General features: G+C 63.8%; 3 protein-coding genes across 6 annotated transcripts; 1 reads left to right on the forward strand and 2 right to left on the reverse strand.

Annotated features, from left to right (window-relative positions):
• Nucleotides 1-2455: 2455 nt before the first annotated feature.
• Nucleotides 2456-9197, reverse strand: NT5C1A (5'-nucleotidase, cytosolic IA). The gene is made up of 6 exons (XM_065744670.1): nt 8946-9197; nt 5653-5820; nt 5307-5436; nt 4937-5059; nt 4375-4559; nt 2456-3831 (listed from the first exon to the last, which is right to left on the reverse strand). The coding sequence occupies exons 1-6, from the start codon at nt 9195-9197 to the stop codon at nt 3466-3468; spliced, it is 1224 nt and encodes a 407-aa protein (XP_065600742.1). The 3' UTR covers nt 2456-3465.
• Nucleotides 9198-10943: 1746 nt separating this feature from the next.
• HPCAL4 (hippocalcin like 4) lies at nt 10944-12695 on the reverse strand. Its single transcript, XM_065744700.1, has 4 exons — nt 12633-12695; nt 11758-11927; nt 11424-11639; nt 10944-11224 (listed from the first exon to the last, which is right to left on the reverse strand). The coding sequence occupies exons 2-4, from the start codon at nt 11917-11919 to the stop codon at nt 11027-11029; spliced, it is 576 nt and encodes a 191-aa protein (XP_065600772.1). The 5' UTR covers nt 11920-11927; nt 12633-12695; the 3' UTR covers nt 10944-11026.
• A 2535-nt stretch (nt 12696-15230) lies between these two features.
• LOC136053766 (CYFIP-related Rac1 interactor A-like) lies at nt 15231-18974 on the forward strand. 4 transcript variants are annotated; one of them, XM_065744677.1, is made up of 11 exons: nt 15231-15307; nt 15700-15780; nt 17202-17323; nt 17389-17494; nt 17589-17725; nt 17894-17971; nt 18058-18174; nt 18286-18365; nt 18441-18567; nt 18727-18797; nt 18897-18974. In XM_065744677.1, the coding sequence occupies exons 2-11, from the start codon at nt 15711-15713 to the stop codon at nt 18958-18960; spliced, it is 972 nt and encodes a 323-aa protein (XP_065600749.1). In that variant the 5' UTR covers nt 15231-15307; nt 15700-15710; the 3' UTR covers nt 18961-18974. The 4 variants fall into 4 exon arrangements, with proteins under 4 accessions (XP_065600749.1, XP_065600748.1, XP_065600747.1 ...); XM_065744676.1 differs by lacking the exon at nt 15700-15780 and adding an exon at nt 16780-16859 and having other exon boundaries at nt 15259-15307; XM_065744675.1 differs by lacking the exon at nt 15231-15307 and adding an exon at nt 16780-16859 and having other exon boundaries at nt 15694-15780.
• Nucleotides 18975-20420: the final 1446 nt, after the last annotated feature.

Here is a 20420-nt window from a genome sequence, read left to right on the forward strand (position 1 = left end):
TCTGTTATGCGCTCTCTGCGCAGATAGATGGGCTCTGATAGATAGGCCGGGTCGGGACGCAGCCGGGCACTGCTGCACGGGGTTCGCTTTATCCGGAGAAGAAAGCCCCGCCCGGAGCCGACCCAGTCACAGCACGACGGCAAAGCTCAAAAATCGCCTCCAGAGAGCGCGTGGGGCTCTGCGTCCCCTCCTGTCACAGAGAAACGGGACAGCCGTGCAAAGAGCTGCCCCGAAGGAGCACAGCCCGCGAGCAGCGCTGCGTGTGCAAACCACGCTGCCAGCTCCGTGCCGAGCCTGGTGTGGGGACAGAGGGTGACAGCAGCGTCAGCCAGCACGGCTATAAATAGCGGTGCGGAAGGAGCGTGATGGTCGGGCCATCCAACCGCGGCACGGCCCCGCAGCGCTGGTAGTGGGCGCCCTTTGCTTGCTCTCCTGCCCCCGGGTCCCCTCCTCCGTTCTCCCAGCTCCGGGCGTTGTCACCCCTCGCCGACGTTTCTCCCTCCTGCAGGCTGGCTGCTGCTCTGTGCTGCGGGAGGGACAGCAGCGTGCACCGTGGGGACGAGGCACAGATCCCCAGCACAGCATGGGAGCTCTCAGTGCCAGCGCTGCAGGGACAGCTCCACGGCCTCCGCACTGCAGGGATGTGGGGCACCACAGGGACGCGGGCACCGTGCCCTCCCCACCTGCCCCTCAGGGTCTGAGTTTGCCCCCCGTGCTGCCGCGAGGTGCAGCTCTCACGGCCGCGATTTCCTCGCGTCCGTCCGCGCTGTCGCAGCGGAGCGGCACAGGATCTCCGTCAGCTCTGCTCCGCGTCTCCTCCTCCGCGTCCTTCGTTCTGAAGCGCACTCATTGCGGAGCCCCCGATGTCGGACGAAGGGAAAATCTCAGCCAACAGACGACAGACGGAGAGCCCCACACCGGCAGCCCTCCAGCGAGAGGACATCCCCGACCCCACGGCAGCAATTTCCCCGTCCCTCCCTCCACGCGAAGCGGGGGCCCCCGCACGGCTGTCGGTGCCACGTGTCGGACCTGCACGGACCGCCCGAGCTCTCGGGGTTTTGTGGAGCAGTGAGGGACCTCTCGGCGCTGGAGACCCTCACTGCAAACCGGGGATGGGCACAGGGAACCCGTCCCAGCAAGCAGTGCTGCGCGGAGATGCTGCCCGGGGCCCTACGGACATTCCTTGGCTATATTTGGTGACGGGGGGAGGATTTGTTGCTTCCCCTCGACCCATCTGTTCCCATATCGGTGGGGAGGAGCTAACGGCAGAACTGCAGTGTCGCTGTCCGGGTAAACGCGGTACTTCAGCAGCAATAAATCTCTGAAAAGCTTTTGCTGCCTCCCACCTGCCGGCCGGGAAAAGGTCGAGCTGACAAAACCCGCTGCCAAATCGTATTTTTAACCGGGACTTCGCGATCTGCCCAGGTTTCAACAAAGGGCCGCTCACGAAGCAGAGGATCACATCTCCAGCTCTCGGGAGCTGCTTTGGGTACGTTTCCCGAAGGCCCCAAACACCCTCCTCCTTCCCATCTCCCCATCCCTCCCCCGATGCACCCACGAGGCCCCGGCAGCGTCCCCAGCTCCTGCACCGGAGCGCACCGCAAAGTCAGGCTGCGACCAACACCGTTTATTACACCGCCCAGAGGGGCTTTGTTACCGTGGCAGCTCAGGCACGAGAAAAACCACGGGAGAACAGCAGAGCACAGCGATGAGAGAGGGATGCAGCAGCAAAGTCTGTTCGTCAGCCAACGCAGCACGAGGGGCACAGCGGTGCCCACCGGGGCTGGAGATGCACACACAGTGCTGGGGTCACATCACACACCGCTCCTGGGGTGCACAGCCCGACAGCACCCACCTCTGGCAGCTGTACAGTGTCCGTGTCCCACCCCACCTTCCTCCCCACGCACTCACTGGCGATGCCGTTCCCCCTCCCACTCTGAGCTGAGCTGCCAAGCTGAGACCCCCAGGAAACACCTGGGAAACGTCCACTGGGGGATGAGAAGGGCTGAGAGCCCCCACTCAGAGCCCAACGTCCACTGTTCACATGAAGATGGGATTTCTTGAGAGACACATATTTATGGACTATGGCCACAACACTCATTTCTTTGCAGACTTCTTGGTGCTGGATTGCAGACCTCGGGCACCCAGGTGCCACAAACAGCAGTCTGACAAAATGAAAGCGTTCAGGGAGGAGGAAAAAGTGCAATTCGCTTTTCACTGCTGGAGCAGGACTTAGTGCAACATGAAAACAGTCTGCAGAGCCCACGAGGGCACTGTCAGCCCCACGCGTGTCTGTGGGAAGGGCACTTCAGCTGCAGCCATCCTGCAAAGCAAAGCTGGGGTGCACAGCCACAGGACGGGCCTCAGCCCGGGGAGGAGCTGCAGAGCTGGAAGTCGCTGCGAGGAACCGATGCTGAGTGCCCTCCCATGGTGCTAACTCTGCTTTCAGAACGAGCGAACGAAGCACAAAAGGGATTTCACATTTGCTGAGTTCCCCAGGATGGGGCTTTGCACGGGGATGGGTTGTGATGCTCACACCCACCCCAAAGCAGCTCCCACAGATCCACCGTCCTGCTCCCTGATCACAGAGGGGGATCCTTCTCCTGGGGTCTATTTTGGGAACAGCAGAGCTGTAAGAAGCTGAGGAGAAAAAGATTATGAACCCCTACGGGCTCAGCTCAGAGAGGGGAAAAAATCCTTTGATTAAGTCCCCAAGGCTGAAATCCTCTGTGGATTTGCCTAAATGGACTTCAAATGATGTTCCTAATATCAGAGGGCTGCTTTTACTTTAATTTAAGCCCCAGGGATGTGCCTACAGACCCAGGAAGGCACACAGCAGAGCTGGGCTCTGGCTGCCTTACTGCAGACACAGCCTTGGAAGAACCCAAATTTGGGGCCGAAGGCCCAAAGCTCCAAAAGCAGAAAATGGGATTCTTCTTCTTTATACTATTTAATGTATTTGTTTCTGTATTTCCAAATATGAAACAGGAACAGTCTGCCCTGGGAAGTGGTGGGATCACCGTCCCTGGAGGTGCTGAAGGAAAGGGGGGATGCAGTGGAGGATGCACTGGATAACCTCAGAGGTCTCTTCCAACCCTAAGGGTTCCGTGTTTCTATGACAGGAACACGGTACAGCCACCAAAACCTTGGTGGGAGGTCCAGCAGAGGACAGGTCTCTCTTGGGTTCTTCCCCCAAGGGAACAAAGCCATGGTTTTGCTTTAGTATTCTGTTCAAAGCTTCAGGAAATGCATTTTGTGCTCACCACTCTCCGCTCCAACAGCTCAACCTCAACTTTCGCTCCTGGAACTGAAGGCTCTGGGGCTTCAGAACGGCTGATGGGTCACTCCCACCCGAAGGAGAAGCAGTGCCACGAGGACAGGGACGTCACGACACCACAAAACACTGAGGTGACAGGAGGCCTTCGGCATCCTCCTCCTCCTGCAGCCCAGCTCCGTGCCCACGCCCTATTTGCTGTTCTGGGGCTGCTTCTCCTGCAGTGGCCGCTTGTGCTTCTGTGCGACACCGTAGGGGACGTGGGCAGCGACGGTGCCCATCTCCTTGGCTCCCTCCACGTGGAACATCTGATCATCAAAGAAGATGTGAGGACGGATCTTCTTCAGCAGAGGGCCCTTGGGAGCGCCAGCCAGGAACAGCGCTTCGTCCGTCTCCAGCCCCCAACTGCGCAGAGTCTTTAGGGCGCGGGCGCCCGAGCTGGCAGCACTGCGGGCTGTGACCAGGTAGGTGCGAATGGGGCACTCCATCCTCAGCCCCTTGGAGTAGAACTTCTTCTGCAGCTTTCCCAGGGCCTCCAGGAAGCCCTTCAGGGGTCCCTGTTGGAGCAGGGGAAGCCTTTACTCAGAGACCCGGTTCCCAGTCCCACGGGGGCCGGATGCACCTCTTAGGATCCCAGAATCATTATGGTTGGGGAAGACCTCTTAATCTTGTCCTCCCTGGGAGCAGAAGCTGACCTCCTCACCACAACCTCCTGTCAGGGGGTTGTAGTAAGCAATGAGGTCCCCCCTGAGCCTTCTCTTCTCCAGACACTGCCCCGCATGAGTGGTGCAGAGCGGGTCTGTTGTGACCCAAGTGCAGGACCTACAGCTCACACGGTTGGCCTCAGCTCATCCATCCCTCTCCAGATCCCCCTGCACGGCCTTCCTATCCTCAGGCAGATCAACACTTCCTCCCAGCTTGATGCAGTCTGCAAGCTTACTGAGGGTGCACTCAATCTCCTTGTCTAGATCATCAGGAAGGATGTCACAAAGGATCAGCCCCAATACCAACTCCCTTCTCCCTACCAGTCTGGTCCCAGTTGTCCCCGTTCCCTATGCAGTGTGCCCCAGAGGCCGTTCCTGGCTGCCCCACACCATTACCTGTGCCAGAGGATTGTTCTCATGTGCCTTTTCATGCTCAAAGAACATGTCCAGGCCATGAGCCTTCACGATCTGCTCCGATTCATCTGAGAAGAGCACAGCGTCGCCGTCGAATGCCACACGCAGCTGCTTCTCCGACACCTCCAGGTCCTTGCTGGGGCTGAAGATGGTGGCGGCGGCGATCCCTGAGGACACAAAGCATGAGGTGAGGATGGCAGTCACCCAAGGACCTGAACAGGCTGTGAGCAAACAGCGAGGAAATGCACACACCAAACAGAGCCTGCAGCATGGCCCCAAGGTATCTTACAGCCAAAACACATCCTCAGATAACAAACCTCACTTTGCATGGAAGAAATAAAAGGGGAAAACAGTGCCTCAGAAGAGCTCTGGAGCCTGTGGAAAGCCTTCCTACCATGGAAACTTGAGGCTCTCTGGAGCATCAAGGACATCCCATCCTGATGGGATGGGGGAAAGGCAGACCCCACCTGCCCACCGACACCACTGGCACCAACCCCTGCAGGCTCTGACCCCCCTGAGCCCCCAGGCCAGACCCTGGACTCACCCTCTTCAATGGCCCCACTCACTTTCTCGGCGTCAGAGGAGAGGTAGAGGTTGGTGTGGTAGGCCTTGAGGTAACCGATGGGGCTGTTCCCTCCTGTCATGCAGAACCTCTCGATGAACAGATCTGCACAGTGGGACACAACGGGATGAGCCTGTCTGCAGTGGACAACTTCCACTCAGAGCCCAGTGACACAGGGCGTGGTGGTGGTGGGTACATGCTTGGACCAGGTGTGGTCTTCCCCAGCCTTGATTCTATGATACAGGGAGCAAGAAGCTCAGCACATGGTTTGGTAGAGGAGGTGCAGGGAGCATCTCCTTCACCTGCTGCCAAACCACAGCTCCCTGGCCACGTGCCGACATGCTGAGCTCACCGTAGTGGTTGATGCTGTTGATCAGGCGAACCCCGACCTGGGCATGGTTGTTGGTCATCAGGACGATGTCAAAGAGCTCCTCGCTGTCAGGATAGAGCTCCCGAAGCTTCATGTTCACCGCTTCCAGTGCCTGTGGTACCGGGGGACAGGGAGGTCAGTGAGCCCAGGCATGGCCCCGTGGGGCACAACACCCCACACAACGTCGCAAAACCACCCAGCCACTTTCCTGCTGCCTAACACAACAGGTTTGAAGCTTTCCTTTGGAGATAACACGCTGACTCAGTTACATACACCCTCAGTGACCCCTCTGCCCAAAACAGGTTTGGCTCCCATGGGCGGTGCTCACCTTGACAAAGGGGAAGGCGGCCCCAGGGAGGAAGGGCTCGTTCTCATGGTCCAGCTGGTATTTCACGTAGGCCTCCACCCCTTGCTCATTGTAAATCTTCTGCTCCTCCTCCATGCGGAAAAGTGCCCGTGATGACACCGCGATGGTGATGGCATTCTCAGGCTTCGGCTGCATGAGAAGAGTGACAATGGGGAGGGGGCATCCATCAGCCCCCACCACGAGGCTCAGCCCCTGGGGACACGGCTGCACGAAGTGCAGAGCTGACACCCAACCTTCTCCTGCTCCAGCAGACGGAGCCCTGGTTGCACCCCAGCGCACTGTCACCACGCACTGGGGACACCCTTACACCACAGCCAGACCCCCCAGGGCAGTCGGGTTCCCAGGACACCTCAGACCCACAGTGCTGCCCCAGGAGGAGCACTTGACCCCGGCACAGAGAGGATTTGTGCAGCTCAGCGCTGCTTTGATGCTGTCCAGATGTGACAAGCAGCCCGTGCCAGCTCAGCTCCCAGAGACACGGGGTATAGTTATTGTGGGTGGGAACGTGACAAACAAATGGCACAGGCAGTGATTTGTGAGTCATTATTATTAACGTTCATAATCCACCAAAGTGAACAAGAGGCCTTCGGTGGGAGTGGGCAGTGAGAGAGGGGCATCTGGAAAAGCCAACCTCACCCCGACCCCCACCCCAACCCTCCCTCTCTCCATTCATCTCCATCATTCACTTTGAACACGGAAACAAATTCAGCGCTGACAGACAATGAGGAGCTCTGCAGAAGCGGCAGCCTTCTGCTGCACGGGGCCTTTTCTCCCCGCTCTTGCCCTGGGGGCTGCTCTGTCCCACCCGGCTCTGCCAGTCCTGCCCGCACCCAGCACCGAGTCACCCACGGCCCCACACCGTCCCCAGCACCCGGTGCCCCCGTGGCAGCGCTCGGGGCCGACAGCGGCGGCATCAGTACCCAAAATCCGCAGCAAGAAGATTAAGCAGCAGGTGATTAGGATACAGATGAGCTGAGCCTGAGAACATCACTGCGACCAGAGGGACCCCGAGCACGGGCATAACCCCCAAACACAACACTGCGTCCCACCCAGGCCCCCCCCTCGGGTGCAGCTGCCTGCTAGGTGTTAGCTATTAACTCGTCTAACTCATTAATTAATAACTCTGAAGTCATGGGCCATTTATTACGTGAAAATATTAATAACTGCTAAAGCCTCGGGGGCATCCAGCCGTGCAGCACACACCACGCAGCACAGGCACCTTGCAAACATCAGCAGGCTGCTCCGGGTCCTCCACTGCCTCTTAGAGCCTCCAGGAGGGTAATTTAAGAGGTAATAAACACAGCAATAAAAATAACCATAAGCTCCAGCTCTGCCCCAGCGTGGGCTGCCGGAGCCCCGCGGGTGGGAAGCACAGACCTGCGGGATCCTGCTCGCTCCGGTGCTGTCGGAGCGGGTGAGCCCCATCCCGGCCCCGGCGCAGCCCACAGCAGAGATGTGCAAGACCTGCACCGATTCTGCATCGCCCGGGGCTGCATCTGCCAGACCCACCCCCTCCTAAACCGTGGAGGAACGCTGACAGCTCCGGGTAATGGGGAAGACTGAGTCCTCGCAGCCAAATTTTAAATCTGGAGGACAGTTCTAACGTGAAATTTGGACAGAGAAAAGGGAGAGGTGGGACTCACTCCAGGGTCAAACACGGTTCCCCCCCTCAGCTGAAACATCCCAAAAATCCCCACACCCACAGAAACACAGAACAGGAGGGAGCATGGTGAGTGGGACAGGGCACACGGACGAGTGCTGCACCCACGGACACGGAGCCAGCAGCTCCCGGCAGCGTGCCCTCTCATCCCCGCACCGTGTCACTGGAGAGGCCGGGGGACATTCCCCACATTGCTGAAGTGACAAAACCTGATCGCTGACCTCCCCCAGCTGGCAGGAGCGCGGCTGCGGCAGCACCGGGAGAGCAGAGATCCCGAGACAGGAACGCGCTCCCCAGAAACGCTCCCCCAAAACCACGCTGCCTCCTGCCACCCTACAGCCCCGCTCCGGGGAGCAGAGGTACCCGAAGGTTCGGTACCCCCGAGGGGAGGGACACAGACAGACCCAGCACACACGAGGGCACAGACGGACCACAGCCAGCACCATTTCCTGCACGCACGGGGAGGCTGCAAGCCCCCTGCTCGGGATCGGATTAAAGTTCAGTGCAATGGCTGAGATGCCTCTGAGTTTTCAAAACGCATTATTTATAATGCAGAACAGTGCTCTGCAGCCATTCATCACGAGGTGGGACAGCTGCCTGGCGGCTGCAGGGCCGGGTGGGCACTGCTCTGCACGGAGGGGTGGCACAGCCCGAGCTCTGAGCACCCACATCTCAGCTCACCAGCAAACTTCAGCACTGCGCCGTGCCTCAGTTTCCCCATCCGTGCAGCTGAGAGTGCCCCAAGGAGAGGAAGAGGAGGAGCTTGGGCAAATATCTGCAGGAGGCAGATGGCACGGCATGGAAAACCGACAGCTGTATCCTGCTGCCAATGTCTCAGTGGCAGGGTACAGGACCAGGGGTCTGCAGCAGGATGCCCCCAGCTGGGGGCTGCAGAGCACAGCCTTCCTCGCCAAGGGTCACCCCCGGAGACCTGCACCCCGTGCTCCCCACCTCACCGACCTCACGCTGGGGGCTCGCAGGCAGTACGGCCGGAGCCATCTGCAGCCCCCAGCCGGGCTGCCAGCACTGTGCAGCTATTCTGAGACACGGCTGTGCTCCCATTTCTAAACCCAGCACAGCTCAGCCCTGGTTAGATAACACTAATCTCTCAGAGCCCAGCGGGGCGGCCGCGCCCCCACGACAAACCCCACGCAGGGACGGGGGCCCCGGGCTGTCCCTAGCTCTGCACAGCCACGCTGTGATCCCGGCTGACGGCTCAGTGCTGGGCACCAGCAGCTCACGGGGCACGAGTAGCTCTGCAAGGACATCTCAGCCCGGGAGGGACTCGGGGACATCGCCGGTTCGGGAGGGACCCCGGAGGTGTCACGGAGGAGGGGACACCCAGTGCTGCCCCAAGGACGTGGAAAGAGCCGTTGGGCCAAATTAAAACTGCGGAGAGCCAGACAGACCCCAAGGCACCTGGAGGAGCCTCACGCGCAGAGGAGACCACGGGGAACCCGGAGACATCACACCCAGGGGGAGCAGGAGGAGACCCAGGAGGAACGCAGAGGAACGGGAGGAGATGGGGAGCGCGGGGGGAGCGGAGCACCCGGAGATGGAGCAGCGGGGACGCGGCGCCCGCCGCAGCTCTCACCGATTTAGGTTTCTTCTTGGGGGCGAGCTTATCGTAAAACGCCTTCGCTTCGTCCCAGGGCCGCCCCGCCGCTCCCGGTGCCCCGGCGGTGCCCGGCGGCTCCATGGCACCGCGCTCCGTGCGCACCGGGAGCTCCCGGCGGCGGAGCGCCTTTATACGGCATCCCATGAAGCTCCGGGGTTTCATCCCACCGGGCCGCGGCTTAACCTCTTCGGGACCGAGCCCGCCCCGCCCCGCCGCCCCCAGCCCCATATCAGCGGGCTCGAGGGAGCGGAGCGCGGCACAGAGGTGCCCCCACCCGGGACCCCTCCATCGTGCGCAGCTCCGAGCGGTCGCGGTGCTGCGGGACTGAGGTGGCAGGGAGCCCATTCCTCTCCCCGAACAGGAGAACGGATCAGGTGCCCCCTCCCCTGCCCAGGGCTCCCCAGCTGCTCTCACGCCAAGCCCCTGGGGACGCCCTTATGGGAGCGTAAGGCCACTCCGGCCCCATCGCAGCCCCCTTTTCCCCGGGGCCGTCGCAGCTCTCTGCGGCAAAGCTCCGAGCGTCCTCCGGGGCGGCCCCGAGGGGAGCGAGAATTTCCCATTCACACTCCCGGGGTCGCCGAGTCCTCCCGGCACCCGGAGCCCCTGCCCTCCTCGCGGCAGCCCCGGCTCGGACCCATCCGTCTCCACAGTGTGCGTGACCTGCACCGTCCCCCCCCCATCCCCAGGCACCGCTGAGCTGCGTGCTGCTCCCGGGTGGGCACAGAGCCGCCCCCCCAGCAGTGCTCCCGGGAACACACGTGCTGCTTTGGCTCCATCCCGTCCTCCTTCACGGGACTGGGAGATGTGGGAGCACTGTGGGGTGGAAGGAGAGCCACGTTCCTGCCCACGGGCTGAGCCAGAGCTGCTGCTAAATCCGGAGAAGCATTTAAAGTTGGTGAGAGCTCCTTAGCAACAGGCACTGCGTGCAGGCTGGCGATGGAGAACGAAACGTGCAGGGAATCTGGGGGTGGAGAGCTGATGTGCAGCAACAGCACGTCCCAGCAGTGCTGCAGTGGGCCCAGGACACAGCCCCCAGCCCAAAGGCAGCCAGGGTCCCACTGAGGGGCACATGAAGCCTGTTCCCCCACAAGAGATGCCCGGTCCTACCCCCCCACACACACCCAAGATGATGCTATTCCTTCCCAGGGCTTCATGCACATCTGGAGGGTTACATGTACACCACCTCCTGCACCAGGACCACTCCTCCCTGGCTGTCCCAGGTGCAGGGGACCCTGAAGCAATGCTCTGGAGCATTGCCTCCCCCTGCTCCCCCTCCGAGCCTTTTGGGGGACACCACACACGTGGGACAGTTTATTTTTCCATTTAAAAAAACAAAAAGCAAAAAAACCCAAAAACCCAACAAAACAACTGAAAAGGTAACTCCACTCCACAGCCTCCTAACAGACATCACAGCCATCATCACAACGTGCAGAATGAAGACCACTCTGTGACAGTACTGCTGCCCTGGGGCAGAGCAGGGCCTCAGTAGTGCCAGGACAGCTCTGGACATCACACACCGGTGTTGGGGATTTCTGGGATCAGACGTGTGCCACAGCCAAGGGTCACCTTGGACCCTTCCTGGGGTCCCCCTACCAACCCTTGGCTATTCCCACCATCGAAAGCAGAAGCAGAAAATCTACAGCTAGGGGTGGGGGGTGAGGGCAGGACACAACCCAGAGCCAGACCTGAGCCCCAGCAGCCCCGTGGGTGCTGCCAGCAGAGCGGGCTCCAGGGCCAGGATCCTGAGCCCTTCAGCAGCAGGGTCAGTGGGAAGGGGAAGAGCTGGGACCGGGATTCCCCATGGGGACAGTAGGAAAAAGGGCGCAAGGACAGCTGGCCCTGGGGGGTCAGGGTGCTCCCCTTGATCAGTAGTTTAGCTGCAAGGTCTCGTTTAGGGGACCTCGAGCCAGCAGTGCCCAGGAGCAGAGCAGAGGGATGGCAGCGGGAACAGAGCACGAGGCCAAGCGGGCACAGGGGCACTCAGCAGGGTGTGGGGACAGACACCATGGTGGGGAGCTGAGGTTGGCTGCAGCCAGTCCAGCCCTGAGCCCCGGGCCCTACTTCTGCACATCGCCCTGCAGCAGCAGGACGATGGAAGGATCACTCTTGGCTGCCTCCTTGAACTCCTCGAGGGAGATCTGGTCGTCCTTGTCCTTGTCCATCTTGGTGAAGATCTTGTCGACACGTTGCTGGGGCGTCAGCCCATCTTGGTTCATCCGCATCATGATCACAGTCCCCACCATCTTGTAGATGGCCTGGAGCAGGGAGAGGAGCGGGGTGGGAGCTGGGCAGGAGGTGCCGGGACAAGGCAGGGCTGCTGCCCCGTGCAGCCACATCCAGCCAAGGCTCCCGACACCAAAACCCATTCTTTGGTGGTCGAATGGGCCCCAAACCTGTGGAAAAAAAAAAAACCACAGAAAATGCGAGCTACCCGGCGTATTTAAGCAGCAGTACCTCGATGATCTCCAGCATCTCCAAGCGTGTGATCTTCCCGTCCCCATCCAGGTCGTACATCTCGAAGGCCCAGTTGAGTTTCTGCTCAAAGGTCCCCCTGGAGGTGACAGACAGGGCACAGATGAACTCTCGGAAGTCGATGGTGCCGTCGCTGTTCTTGTCGAAGGTGCGGAACGCGTGCTGGGCAAACTTGGAGGCGTCGCCATAGGGAAAAAACTGCGGGCAGAGGAGAGGAGAGAGATCGGAACGGGGAGGGGAGCTCACGGGGAGCAGAGCCTGGCACAGCAGCAGCGGGGTGCTCCAGCCCCACGGGCTGTGCCCCATCAGAGCCCACCTTAATGTAGAGCTGCTGGAACTCCTCCAGGTTGAGGATGCCTGTGGGGCAGTCCTTGAGGAAGCCCTTGTACCACTGCTTCAGCTCCTGCTCGCTGAACTCCGTGCTCCTCACCAGGTCGTCCAGCACCTCCGGGGCCAGCTTGCTGCTGTGCTTGCCCATGGCTGTGCCTGGGACGGGAAACGTGGGGCTGTGCATGCCGGGTATGGGGCGGCCGTGCTCCCCACCGTCCCCGCACAGCTCCCGCAGCACAGCTGACCCTCCGGGCAGACGGCACCCACGCACTGCCGAATGTGACCACAGCTCTGTGCCCCCGGGATCAAAGCGGGGAAGAGCCCCACGAGCAGCACCCGACCCGCAGCGCCCACCCACCGCACACCGCCCGCAGCGCTGCCTCGCGTGGGCAGCTCCGGTGATGCACCCCGTGCCCCCCCCACGCAGCCCCGGCTGCCGCTGCTCAGCCCGAGTGGCAGAGGGTCCCCTGAGGTCTCCGGGAGTTCCTCTCCACGGAGAAAGCTGAGGACGAGAAGTTCGCCTGGAGCCCCCACCAAAGCCCCATCGGTTCCCTGGGACACGGGGGCACTTTGGGATGGTGGGCCCGGTGAGGGCACTCCGCGGGCAGAGGCCGCATCCTGCCCGGCATCGCAGCAGCAGTGCCGCCCACCGCCATCAGAGCCGGAGCCGTGGGGGTGTCCGGACCCCCCCGGAGCTGCGCTCGTGGTCCCCCCGCGCTCCCCCCCTCCGACACCGATCAGAGCTGCATCCCCGAGACGGAGCGAACGCGGGGAGGGACGGGGCGGTCGGGCTGGGACACGGCACTCGTGGGCGCGGGGGCAGCTCGGGGGCCCCGACGGCCGCACCCGTCCGCTTATTACCTGTCCGTGCGGCGCGGGCACGAGCTGAAGCCGGTCCCGGTGCGGAGGGGCCGCGCTGCCGCCCCCGGCTCTGCCCGCGCCGCTCCCGCCCCTCTCGCAGCCTCAGGCACCCGCCCCCCCACCCGGCACCGCCCGCCCATTGGCTGCGAGCGCTGCCAATCTATGCGGGGTGGGGGGCGCGAGGTGGGATGCTGGGGGGCGTCGTGGGGGGATGGAAAGGGAAAGGGGCGCCCGGGGACCGCAAGGATGTCCAGGGGTGTCCCAGCCTGGAGATGGGCCCCCGCACCCCCCGCACCGCTGCTGCCCGGCACAGATCCTCATTCCCAGCGCCAAACGCGGAGCGTTTCCATAGCGATGGCTCTGCCTCTCCTCGCTGACCTCGCCTCCCCCCCGCATCCCCCCCCCGGCGCGGTCTGGGCAGTGGGGCAGTGCCAGCAGCCCCCAGGGGTGGGCTCGGAGCCGCGGGGCTGGGGGAGGGGGTTGGCCTCTGTCCTTCGCGAAGCCGCTGCGTGAATCTGCCCCCGCCGACGGGACCAGAGGAGCGGTTTATATGCAGACACAAATATTTGCAGCTGTGTATACACAGCGCGTCTGCAGAGATCCATCACTCCGGGGGCGGGAGGGTCGGATCCCCCCCGGACCCCTCTGGGCGGAATGCAGCATCCCTGCGCTGCGCCGTGCCCGTGTGCGGGGCAGGACCCCCACCTGAGGCTGCACGGAGCGGCGGAGGGGGGGGCACGGCGCGGGCATTGGGCAGCGGCTTCCCCCAGCGGGGGTCCGCCATAGGGAGCGACCCCACGGAACGCCCCATTTTCCGGTGCTCGGAGCCCTCCACCCGCGGCGGCTGCAGGGATGGGGGCACCGTGGGTGACAGTGACACCGAGTGGGTCCGTCACGCTGCCCCCCCCGCACCCCCCAGCCCCCCCGGGACGCTCTCGGATAACGACAGGAATGTGGAGGAGCATCGCCCCGGTCCCGCAGCACCCGAGCCCGGGGTGCGGGGCGTCCCCGCGTCCTGCAGCGCGCACAGACCCGCAGGGCCGCGGATGCCGCCAACCGGCACGCAGCGGGTTAAGCGTCCCCGGCTCCCTCGCACTTGAGACGTCACCGTCCCCGGTGGCGTGGGGGGGCCGGGGGCCATGGGGGGCTTTGTGGTGCAGTCGGCAGCCGGCGCAGGGCTCGCACGCAGCGGCGGGCGGCTCTTCCCCCCCCGCACCTGCGTTGCGGGAGCGACCGCACGCACCGCTACGGTGAGAACGGGGCCGGGGAGGGCCGGGGGGCGGCGGGGGCCCGGGGGGGGGTGGGGAGGCGGTGGCGGGAGGGTGCAGCCCCCGGGATGCTGCAGCTCGGGAGGGGCTCTGCGGCTCCGCGCCCCGGAGCCATGCGGTAAATCGGCCGCATCCGCAGCGGGGCCGGGGAGGGGGGAGGGCACCGCTCGGGGGTTCGGCCCCAAAGTGTGGGGGGGGGGGGAGGGGGGGAAGGGGCAGCGCCGGGGGTCGTCCTGGGGCAGGATCCGGCCCTGGTGCCGCGGTGCCTCTGCTTGGAGTGATGCTCGGGGAGATGGCGCGGTGCGTTGGGAATGATCCTGGGGACACCGCGGGCGTGGCTGGGGGGGGGACACTGCTGTCCCCAGCGCTGCACCGCCTGCACGCAGCCCTCAGTCCTCTGCAGGGGATTTGGGGTGCGTGGTCCCCACACGGTGATGGGCAGAGGGGGGGCAGAGAGCAAATCTCCCTCCTGAGAGCCCCACCGAGGGGGACGTGCTGCCCCCCACCCCTCCCACCTCACACCGTGGGACGGTGTGGAGGGAATTGGATCGGTGCAAATGGAGCGCTGAACCTCAGAGCACCACGGGGACATGGAGGGGCCCAGCCCGGCACCGCCACACGTCTCCGTTCCCCGGCACAGGGCAGAGGAGCTGCAGCCATCCTCATCCCTCCCCAGCACTGAGCCCCACACCAGGGCCAGGCCTCGCACCCGTGTCCCCACAGTGGGACCACAGGGATCCCTCCGTGCCCCTCCCTGCGTGCTCAGCACCCCAAATCCCAGCGCTGAGCGCTGCACTCTGCCCCTCAAGGACAAGCTCGGTGCGGCGCGAGGATGCGATGCCATAATTTATGCAAACGCCTGAGCGTCCTCCCCGGTCTGACCGCTCCCAGCACCATCCTGCAGGGCCCAGCACCCCAAAAACACCCCCACACCCACGGGGACAAACCCCGGGCTCAGCGCACAGGGAAATCCCCTGGTGCCCCGCAATGGGGTACAGTCAGCAAACAGCACAGCCCCCAGCGACGTGGGGACAGCCCCCCGGGGTCCGTCGGGGTGATGTGGGGATGGCTCAGCCCCACGTGCCCAGGGTGTCCCCACCCGGGAGGTCTCCACGAGGGACGCGGTGTGCAGGGGATGCTCGGGCAGTGCCGGGGTGTGGAGTGCACCGACCGCATCTCGAGGAAGCGCTGGACGGCATCCAAAGCAGCGGCTGCCGGCAGTGCGAGCAGGCAGAGGCAAATGAGGTGAAGGCTGGAGGGTGTGCGGGGCCGCCCCGAAGGGCCGAGCGGCCACGAGCTGCCGGGAGCCCTGACCCCACGCCCCCCACAGGTCCCCCCCCAGCCCATGCAGTGATCGGGGCGCGTGGCACAGCCCCTGCTCCCATCGTAGCTGCACGGCACACTGAGGTAAGGATCCGGGGCTGCAGCTGTGGTGTGGGTGATGGGCCCAAATTGGGTCTGTGGGGCAGAGATCGCAGCGTGGGGTCCTCCCCACCCAGCGCTGCCCTTTTGGGGTGCCCAAAGAGGGTCGTGGGGGGAGGACACGTTGTCCCGGGGGCTGTTCTGGGGCGGTGAGCAGCACCCACAGGAAGCGCAGCGCTTCTCTCCCCTCCTCGAGAAACTGAAAACACAGAGAGCAGCCCCACATCCACGCACAGCCTGGTGCTCACCGCTGGGAGGGCAGCGGGGTGGGGGCAGAGGGGTGCAGGTAGGTGCCGCCGTGGTGGGGGTTCGGGGGGGCTGAGGGCGCGCGGTGGCAGCGCGGTGCTGTTCCACTCTGTGCTGTTTCTCTCGCTCAGGTCTGCTGGCCATGGGCAACCTGATAAAGGTATTGGGCAAAGATTTAGAAAACTGTCCTCATTTTTTCCTGGATTTTGAAAGTAAGTCCCGTGAGCAGGGTGAAGCGGGGAGGGGGCCGGGGCCGCTGCGTGGCCTCTCCCCAGAAAATGGGGACAGGCACAGTGTCCCCCAGCAGCACTGCATCCTTGGGGCCGTGCTGGATGCGCCCTACAAAGGCTGCGTGGGGCTGGGGAGTGGGGCTGGACCCCAGAAGGTGCCTCACTCCTGCCCAAGGGTCCTGCATGGGAACACATCTCAGCTGTGAAGGGGACACGGGACACGTGGCAGCAGCAGGACCTGGCACGCCGCACGTGCCCGTGGCTATTAGTCAATGGCACCCAGTGGCCGTGCACACATCCCCACCCACGGCCGGGACAGCCCGGAGGCCGCGGGTGCTGGGAGTGGGGCTGAAGGATCTGTGCCACACGGACTGGGGCTCAGGGACCCCAAAACCCACAGGTTCCTGGTCCTGTGCCCGGGGACACGGCTCCAGGCTGCACACAGGGATGTGATGGGAGATGTGGCCGTGGGGGGTGGGGGGGCTTTGTCTGACGCAGCCCCCGTCCCCTTCCTGCCTCCCCCCTCCTTCCCCCCAGAGCACAGCGCAGAACGAGAGCGAGGGCTGTAAATATAGAGCAGCAGCAACCGCGGGGCCCGGCCCCAGCAGCTGCGGGAAGAGGCTGCACGCAGCCCTGCATCACCCCCGGCACCGAACGTCCCAAAATAGGCACCGGGGCCGGGGCCACGCAGCCGCCCGAGCCCCACAGCCTGGGACCCCCCCGGAGGGCCCTATGGGTGCGCACAGCCCTCTCCATCCCCGTGCTCGGGGCTGCGGCCGCTCCCCAGGACCCGGTTTGGGGACTCCGCCCCTCATCGCTCTCCTCGCTCCGCTCCTTGCGCTCCATCACTCATCGCAGCGCCCATCTCCATCCTCGGGGGGAAGAGGGCCGGGAGGACGGGCTCTGCCCGCCGCCCGCAGCACCTCTTCCCCGATCCCACCTCGCCGTCATGCTTTTTTCCTCTTGTTTCTTCTCTTGCAGGTTTCACATGGGGAACCTTCTTAAAGTGTTGACTTATAACGAACTTGAACAAGGCCCTAATTTTTTCCTTGACTTTGAAAGTGAGATGGGATTTTTATTTTCCTTTTTTTGTTTCTTACCTTATGAGTTCCACATCCACACCATTTGAGTTCCCATGCCCGCCGTCCATCGCATCGCCCCCATCCCAGACGCCCGCCCCATCGCCGCCCCCAGGGTTCTCCCCCGGGGAGGGGGCAGCCCCACGGCCGGGGGCTCCCGCTCCGCCCCTCAGGGTCAACCCTTTTTGGGACCGGCTCCTCGGGGTCAGCGCGGGGCTGGGGCTGCTCTGGGGCAGCGGGACGGGGACATCACCCCACGGACCGCGGCCGCCCCCGTCCCGCTCAGAGCCCTCCGGGTTTCTCTCCCGGGGCGCTGCCCTGCAGATGCGCAGCCGACAGAGGCTGAGACGGCGGTGTGGAACCAGGTGAACGCGGTGCTGGAGGAGTCGCAGGGCGTGCTGGCCGAGCTGCAGTCCTACACGGGCGCCGGGCAGGAGATCCGAGAGGTGGGTGCAGCCCCGGCCCCCTGCTCTCCCCGTAGCTCGGGGCCACCCCACTGCTCTCCCCACAGGCCATCCAGAATCCCGGGGACCTGCGGCTGCAGGAGAGGGCATGGAGTGCCGTGTGCCCCCTCGTTGCCAAGCTGAAGCGCTTCTACGAGTTCTCCCTGCGTCTCGGTGAGCCCTCCCCTGCACCCCCATTGTAGCCCCACGTGGGGCCTCCGTTTCCCCGTCCGGCACTGAGGTGCTGACGGTGATGCTCTGCCTGCAGAGAACGCCCTGCGCAGCCTTCTGGAGGCTCTCACCTGCCCCCCGTACCCCCCCACGCAGCACCTGGAGCGGGAGCAGGCCTTGGCCAAGCAGTTCGCTGAGATCCTGCACTTCACCCTCAGCTTCGATGAGCTCAAGGTACCCCCATGGGCTGCGGGCCCCGCGCTGTCCCCACGCCCGGACCCCCATCAGCCCCGATGCTGATTCTGTGATGGTGCTGAAGCTGGGTGCTGGAGCATTGCCCCCCCCAGCCCCGGGCACCCCGAGCAGCCCCAAACCCATCTGCTAACGCTGCACTCCCCCTAGATGACCAACCCCGCCATCCAGAATGACTTCAGCTACTACAGGCGGACCATCAGCCGGAACCGCATCAACAACCTCCAGGTGAGGGGGCCCCCCAGGACCACCTCCTCGAGGGGCACCGGGCACAGCGGTGCTGCCACCATCCCCATGTCCCCCCCACCCCACAGCTGGATGCAGAGAGCGAGGTGAACAATGAGATGGCCAACAGGATGTCCCTGTTCTACGCAGAGGCCACCCCCATGCTCAAAACGCTCAGCAACGCCACCACCAAGTTTGTCTCAGAGGTGAGTGGGGCAGGGGGCCTGGAGGGGCGGATGCAGTGGGGTGAAGCCTCTCTGGCTCCATGTAGGGCCAGGGCCGGGTGGGGGCAGCCCCTGGGATCCCTTTGCTTTCAGAACAAGACGCTCCCCATTGAGGACACAACCGACTGCCTGAGCACCATGGCCTGTGTCTGCAGGGTGATGCTGGAGACCCCGTGAGTACCCACCCTGCGGGCTCTGGGGCTGGGGATCCCTCCGCCCCCTTCCCAGCTCAGACCCTCTCTTTGCAGGGAGTACCGCAGCCGCTTCACCAACACCGAGACGCTGCTGTTCTGCATGCGGGTGATGGTCGGGGTCATCATCCTCTATGACCACGTCCACCCCGTGGGGGCCTTCGCTAAGACTTCCAAGATCGATGTGAGTGTCCCCGGGGGGGTCACAGCCGCACAGCGAATCCTAAAGCAGCAGTGATGGCTCTAGGGCACGGCCCATGGGGGCCAGAGGGGGATTTGATCCCTGGAGAGGAAAGTCTGTAGTCCATTTGGGCCCTCACCACCTCTTCCGTTCCCTGTGCAGATGAAGGGGTGCATCAAAGTCCTCAAGGACCAACCCTCCACCAGCACTGAGGGGCTCCTGAATGCCCTGAGGTGAGCGGGGGGAGGGGGAGCTTCATCTGCTCCAGGATGGGATCAGCATCACTCCTGAGAGCCCCCCAGGGCCGTGGGGTGACGCTCCCCACTTTCCAGGTACACCACCCGGCACCTGAATGATGACACCACATCCAAACAGATCCGGGCGCTGCTGCAGTGAGAGCAACTCCGGGCACTGCATCACTACACCACGACCATAGTGCTCATTTTGTACAGAGGGAAAAGGGGCAACAGAAACAAGGCAGAAATACAGAAATAAATCAAAATAGCCCAAAAAAGCCGCTCCTGTCGTCCCCACCCCCCTGCTCTGAGAACAGCACCTGGGGACGTGGGGTGGCACTGAGGGGACATGGGGCCGGGCAGGACGGGGCTGGGGGTACTGGGGTGTGGGGGGCAGGCATCGCCCCTGACCCCGCGCTAAAGAGAGGAGGAGGAGCATCGCTGCGCTGACTGCAGGAGCCGGCTCGGACCCACCCGGTGGGTTTTTGATATACATAATTAAATCGCCGCTCATCTCTTCTTTGGTACATTTCTCTGTTATTGTTTTTTTTTTTTTTTGCTTGTTTGTTTTTTTTTGGGGGGGGAGCGGAGGGGGGTTATGAAATAAAGTGACATTAAATCCGTCCCCGCGCCCACCCCGGACACGCGGGGCCGATCCGCGCGGTTCCCCCCTCCCCCCGCAGCAGACGGAGCCCGCTGCCGGCAGATGGCCCCGCGACACCGCGGCACCGCGCCCCGACGGCGCTCCGCTGCTCCGGGCGGAACGGAGCGGTGCCGGGGCCGAGCCGGGCGCGGGGCGGTGCTCGTGCACGTCGCGGTGCTCGTGCACGTCGCGGTGCTCGTGCACGTCGCGGTGCTCGTGCACGTCGCGGTGCCGCAGCCCCCGTGTGACAGCCCCGGAGCGGTCACCTCGCGGTGCCGGAGCCCCCGCGCAGCGCAGCGGAGCTGCGGGGCCGGAGCTGAGGACTCCGACGGACGGAGCGCCCACCCCGGCCCGACCGCGGCGTTCTGTAATCCCGGACTAATTAATGACCTTATCTTTGGCCAAAGCTATTTAGATTAAGTGGCTGCTGTGCTGGGCTCGGCGGCTCCGGCCGCGCAGATGGAAGAGCTGCGTTTGTCTGGGGATTAGCGGAGGGCAGATGGAGCGAAGCACCACTCCTCACCCCCAGACCGCGCGGCCCCGGCACCGGACTGCAACCGGAGGGCACAGGGCCCCCACCGGGACCGGGGCCCCGCGGGCATCGCTCGGCCCTCGGGCGGGACACGGCCGGGGTGGGAGCTCGGCCGCCAGCACCGCACCGCTGCCAGGACCGAGCCCAATGTGCGGAGCTCACCATCCCCGCACTCGGTCCTCAGCAGCAGACGTGAAACAGACGTCGGCTTCTTCCTCGGACGGCAGATGTCCCCCGGACAGCGGTACGGCCTCGGAGCGCACATCAGCAGTGCCCGCGTCTCAGGAGCAGCTCCCAGCTCTTCTCGCGGCCGCAGCACAGCGGGGCAGTGCCCGTGGGCCGTGCTGCCCCACGGAGCGCACCCCCCGCGCAGTGCGGGCAGCCCAGGACCGCTGCGGTGGGGGAACGTTCATCTGCCGGGATAACGAAGTCCGCATGAAACCGA

The sequence above is a fragment of the Cyrtonyx montezumae genome, unplaced genomic scaffold (assembly GCF_038088225.1).
Source record: "Cyrtonyx montezumae isolate F1298 unplaced genomic scaffold, pur_monq_1.0 scaffold_31, whole genome shotgun sequence".
NCBI lineage: Eukaryota > Metazoa > Chordata > Aves > Galliformes > Odontophoridae > Cyrtonyx > Cyrtonyx montezumae.

Bases quoted from the DNA above. Each gene is read 5' to 3' on its own strand.
- NT5C1A (XM_065744670.1), bottom strand. From the start codon at position 9,197: ATGGGGCTGGGGGCGGCGGGGCGGGGCGGGCTCGGTCCCGAAGAGGTT. The intron at 5,437-5,652 runs GTGAGCACCGCC...CCGGTACCACAG, and splicing joins CCGCCTTCCCCTTTGTCAAG to GCACTGGAAGCGGTGAACAT. The intron at 4,560-4,936 runs GTGAGTCCAGGG...TTGTGTCCTCAG, and splicing joins GAGTGGGGCCATTGAAGAGG to GGATCGCCGCCGCCACCATC.
- HPCAL4 (XM_065744700.1), bottom strand. From the start codon at position 11,919: ATGGGCAAGCACAGCAGCAAGCTGGCCCCGGAGGTGCTGGACGACCTG. The intron at 11,640-11,757 runs GTGGGCTCTGAT...CTCTGCCCGCAG, and splicing joins TCCAGCAGCTCTACATTAAG to TTTTTTCCCTATGGCGACGC. The intron at 11,225-11,423 runs GTACTGCTGCTT...TCCCTGCTCCAG, and splicing joins AGATGCTGGAGATCATCGAG to GCCATCTACAAGATGGTGGG.
- LOC136053766 (XM_065744673.1), top strand. From the start codon at position 16,748: ATGCTTTTTTCCTCTTGTTTCTTCTCTTGCAGGTTTCACATGGGGAAC. The intron at 16,860-17,201 runs GTGAGATGGGAT...GCTGCCCTGCAG, and splicing joins TTTTTTCCTTGACTTTGAAA to ATGCGCAGCCGACAGAGGCT. The intron at 18,366-18,440 runs GTGAGTACCCAC...CTCTCTTTGCAG, and splicing joins AGGGTGATGCTGGAGACCCC to GGAGTACCGCAGCCGCTTCA.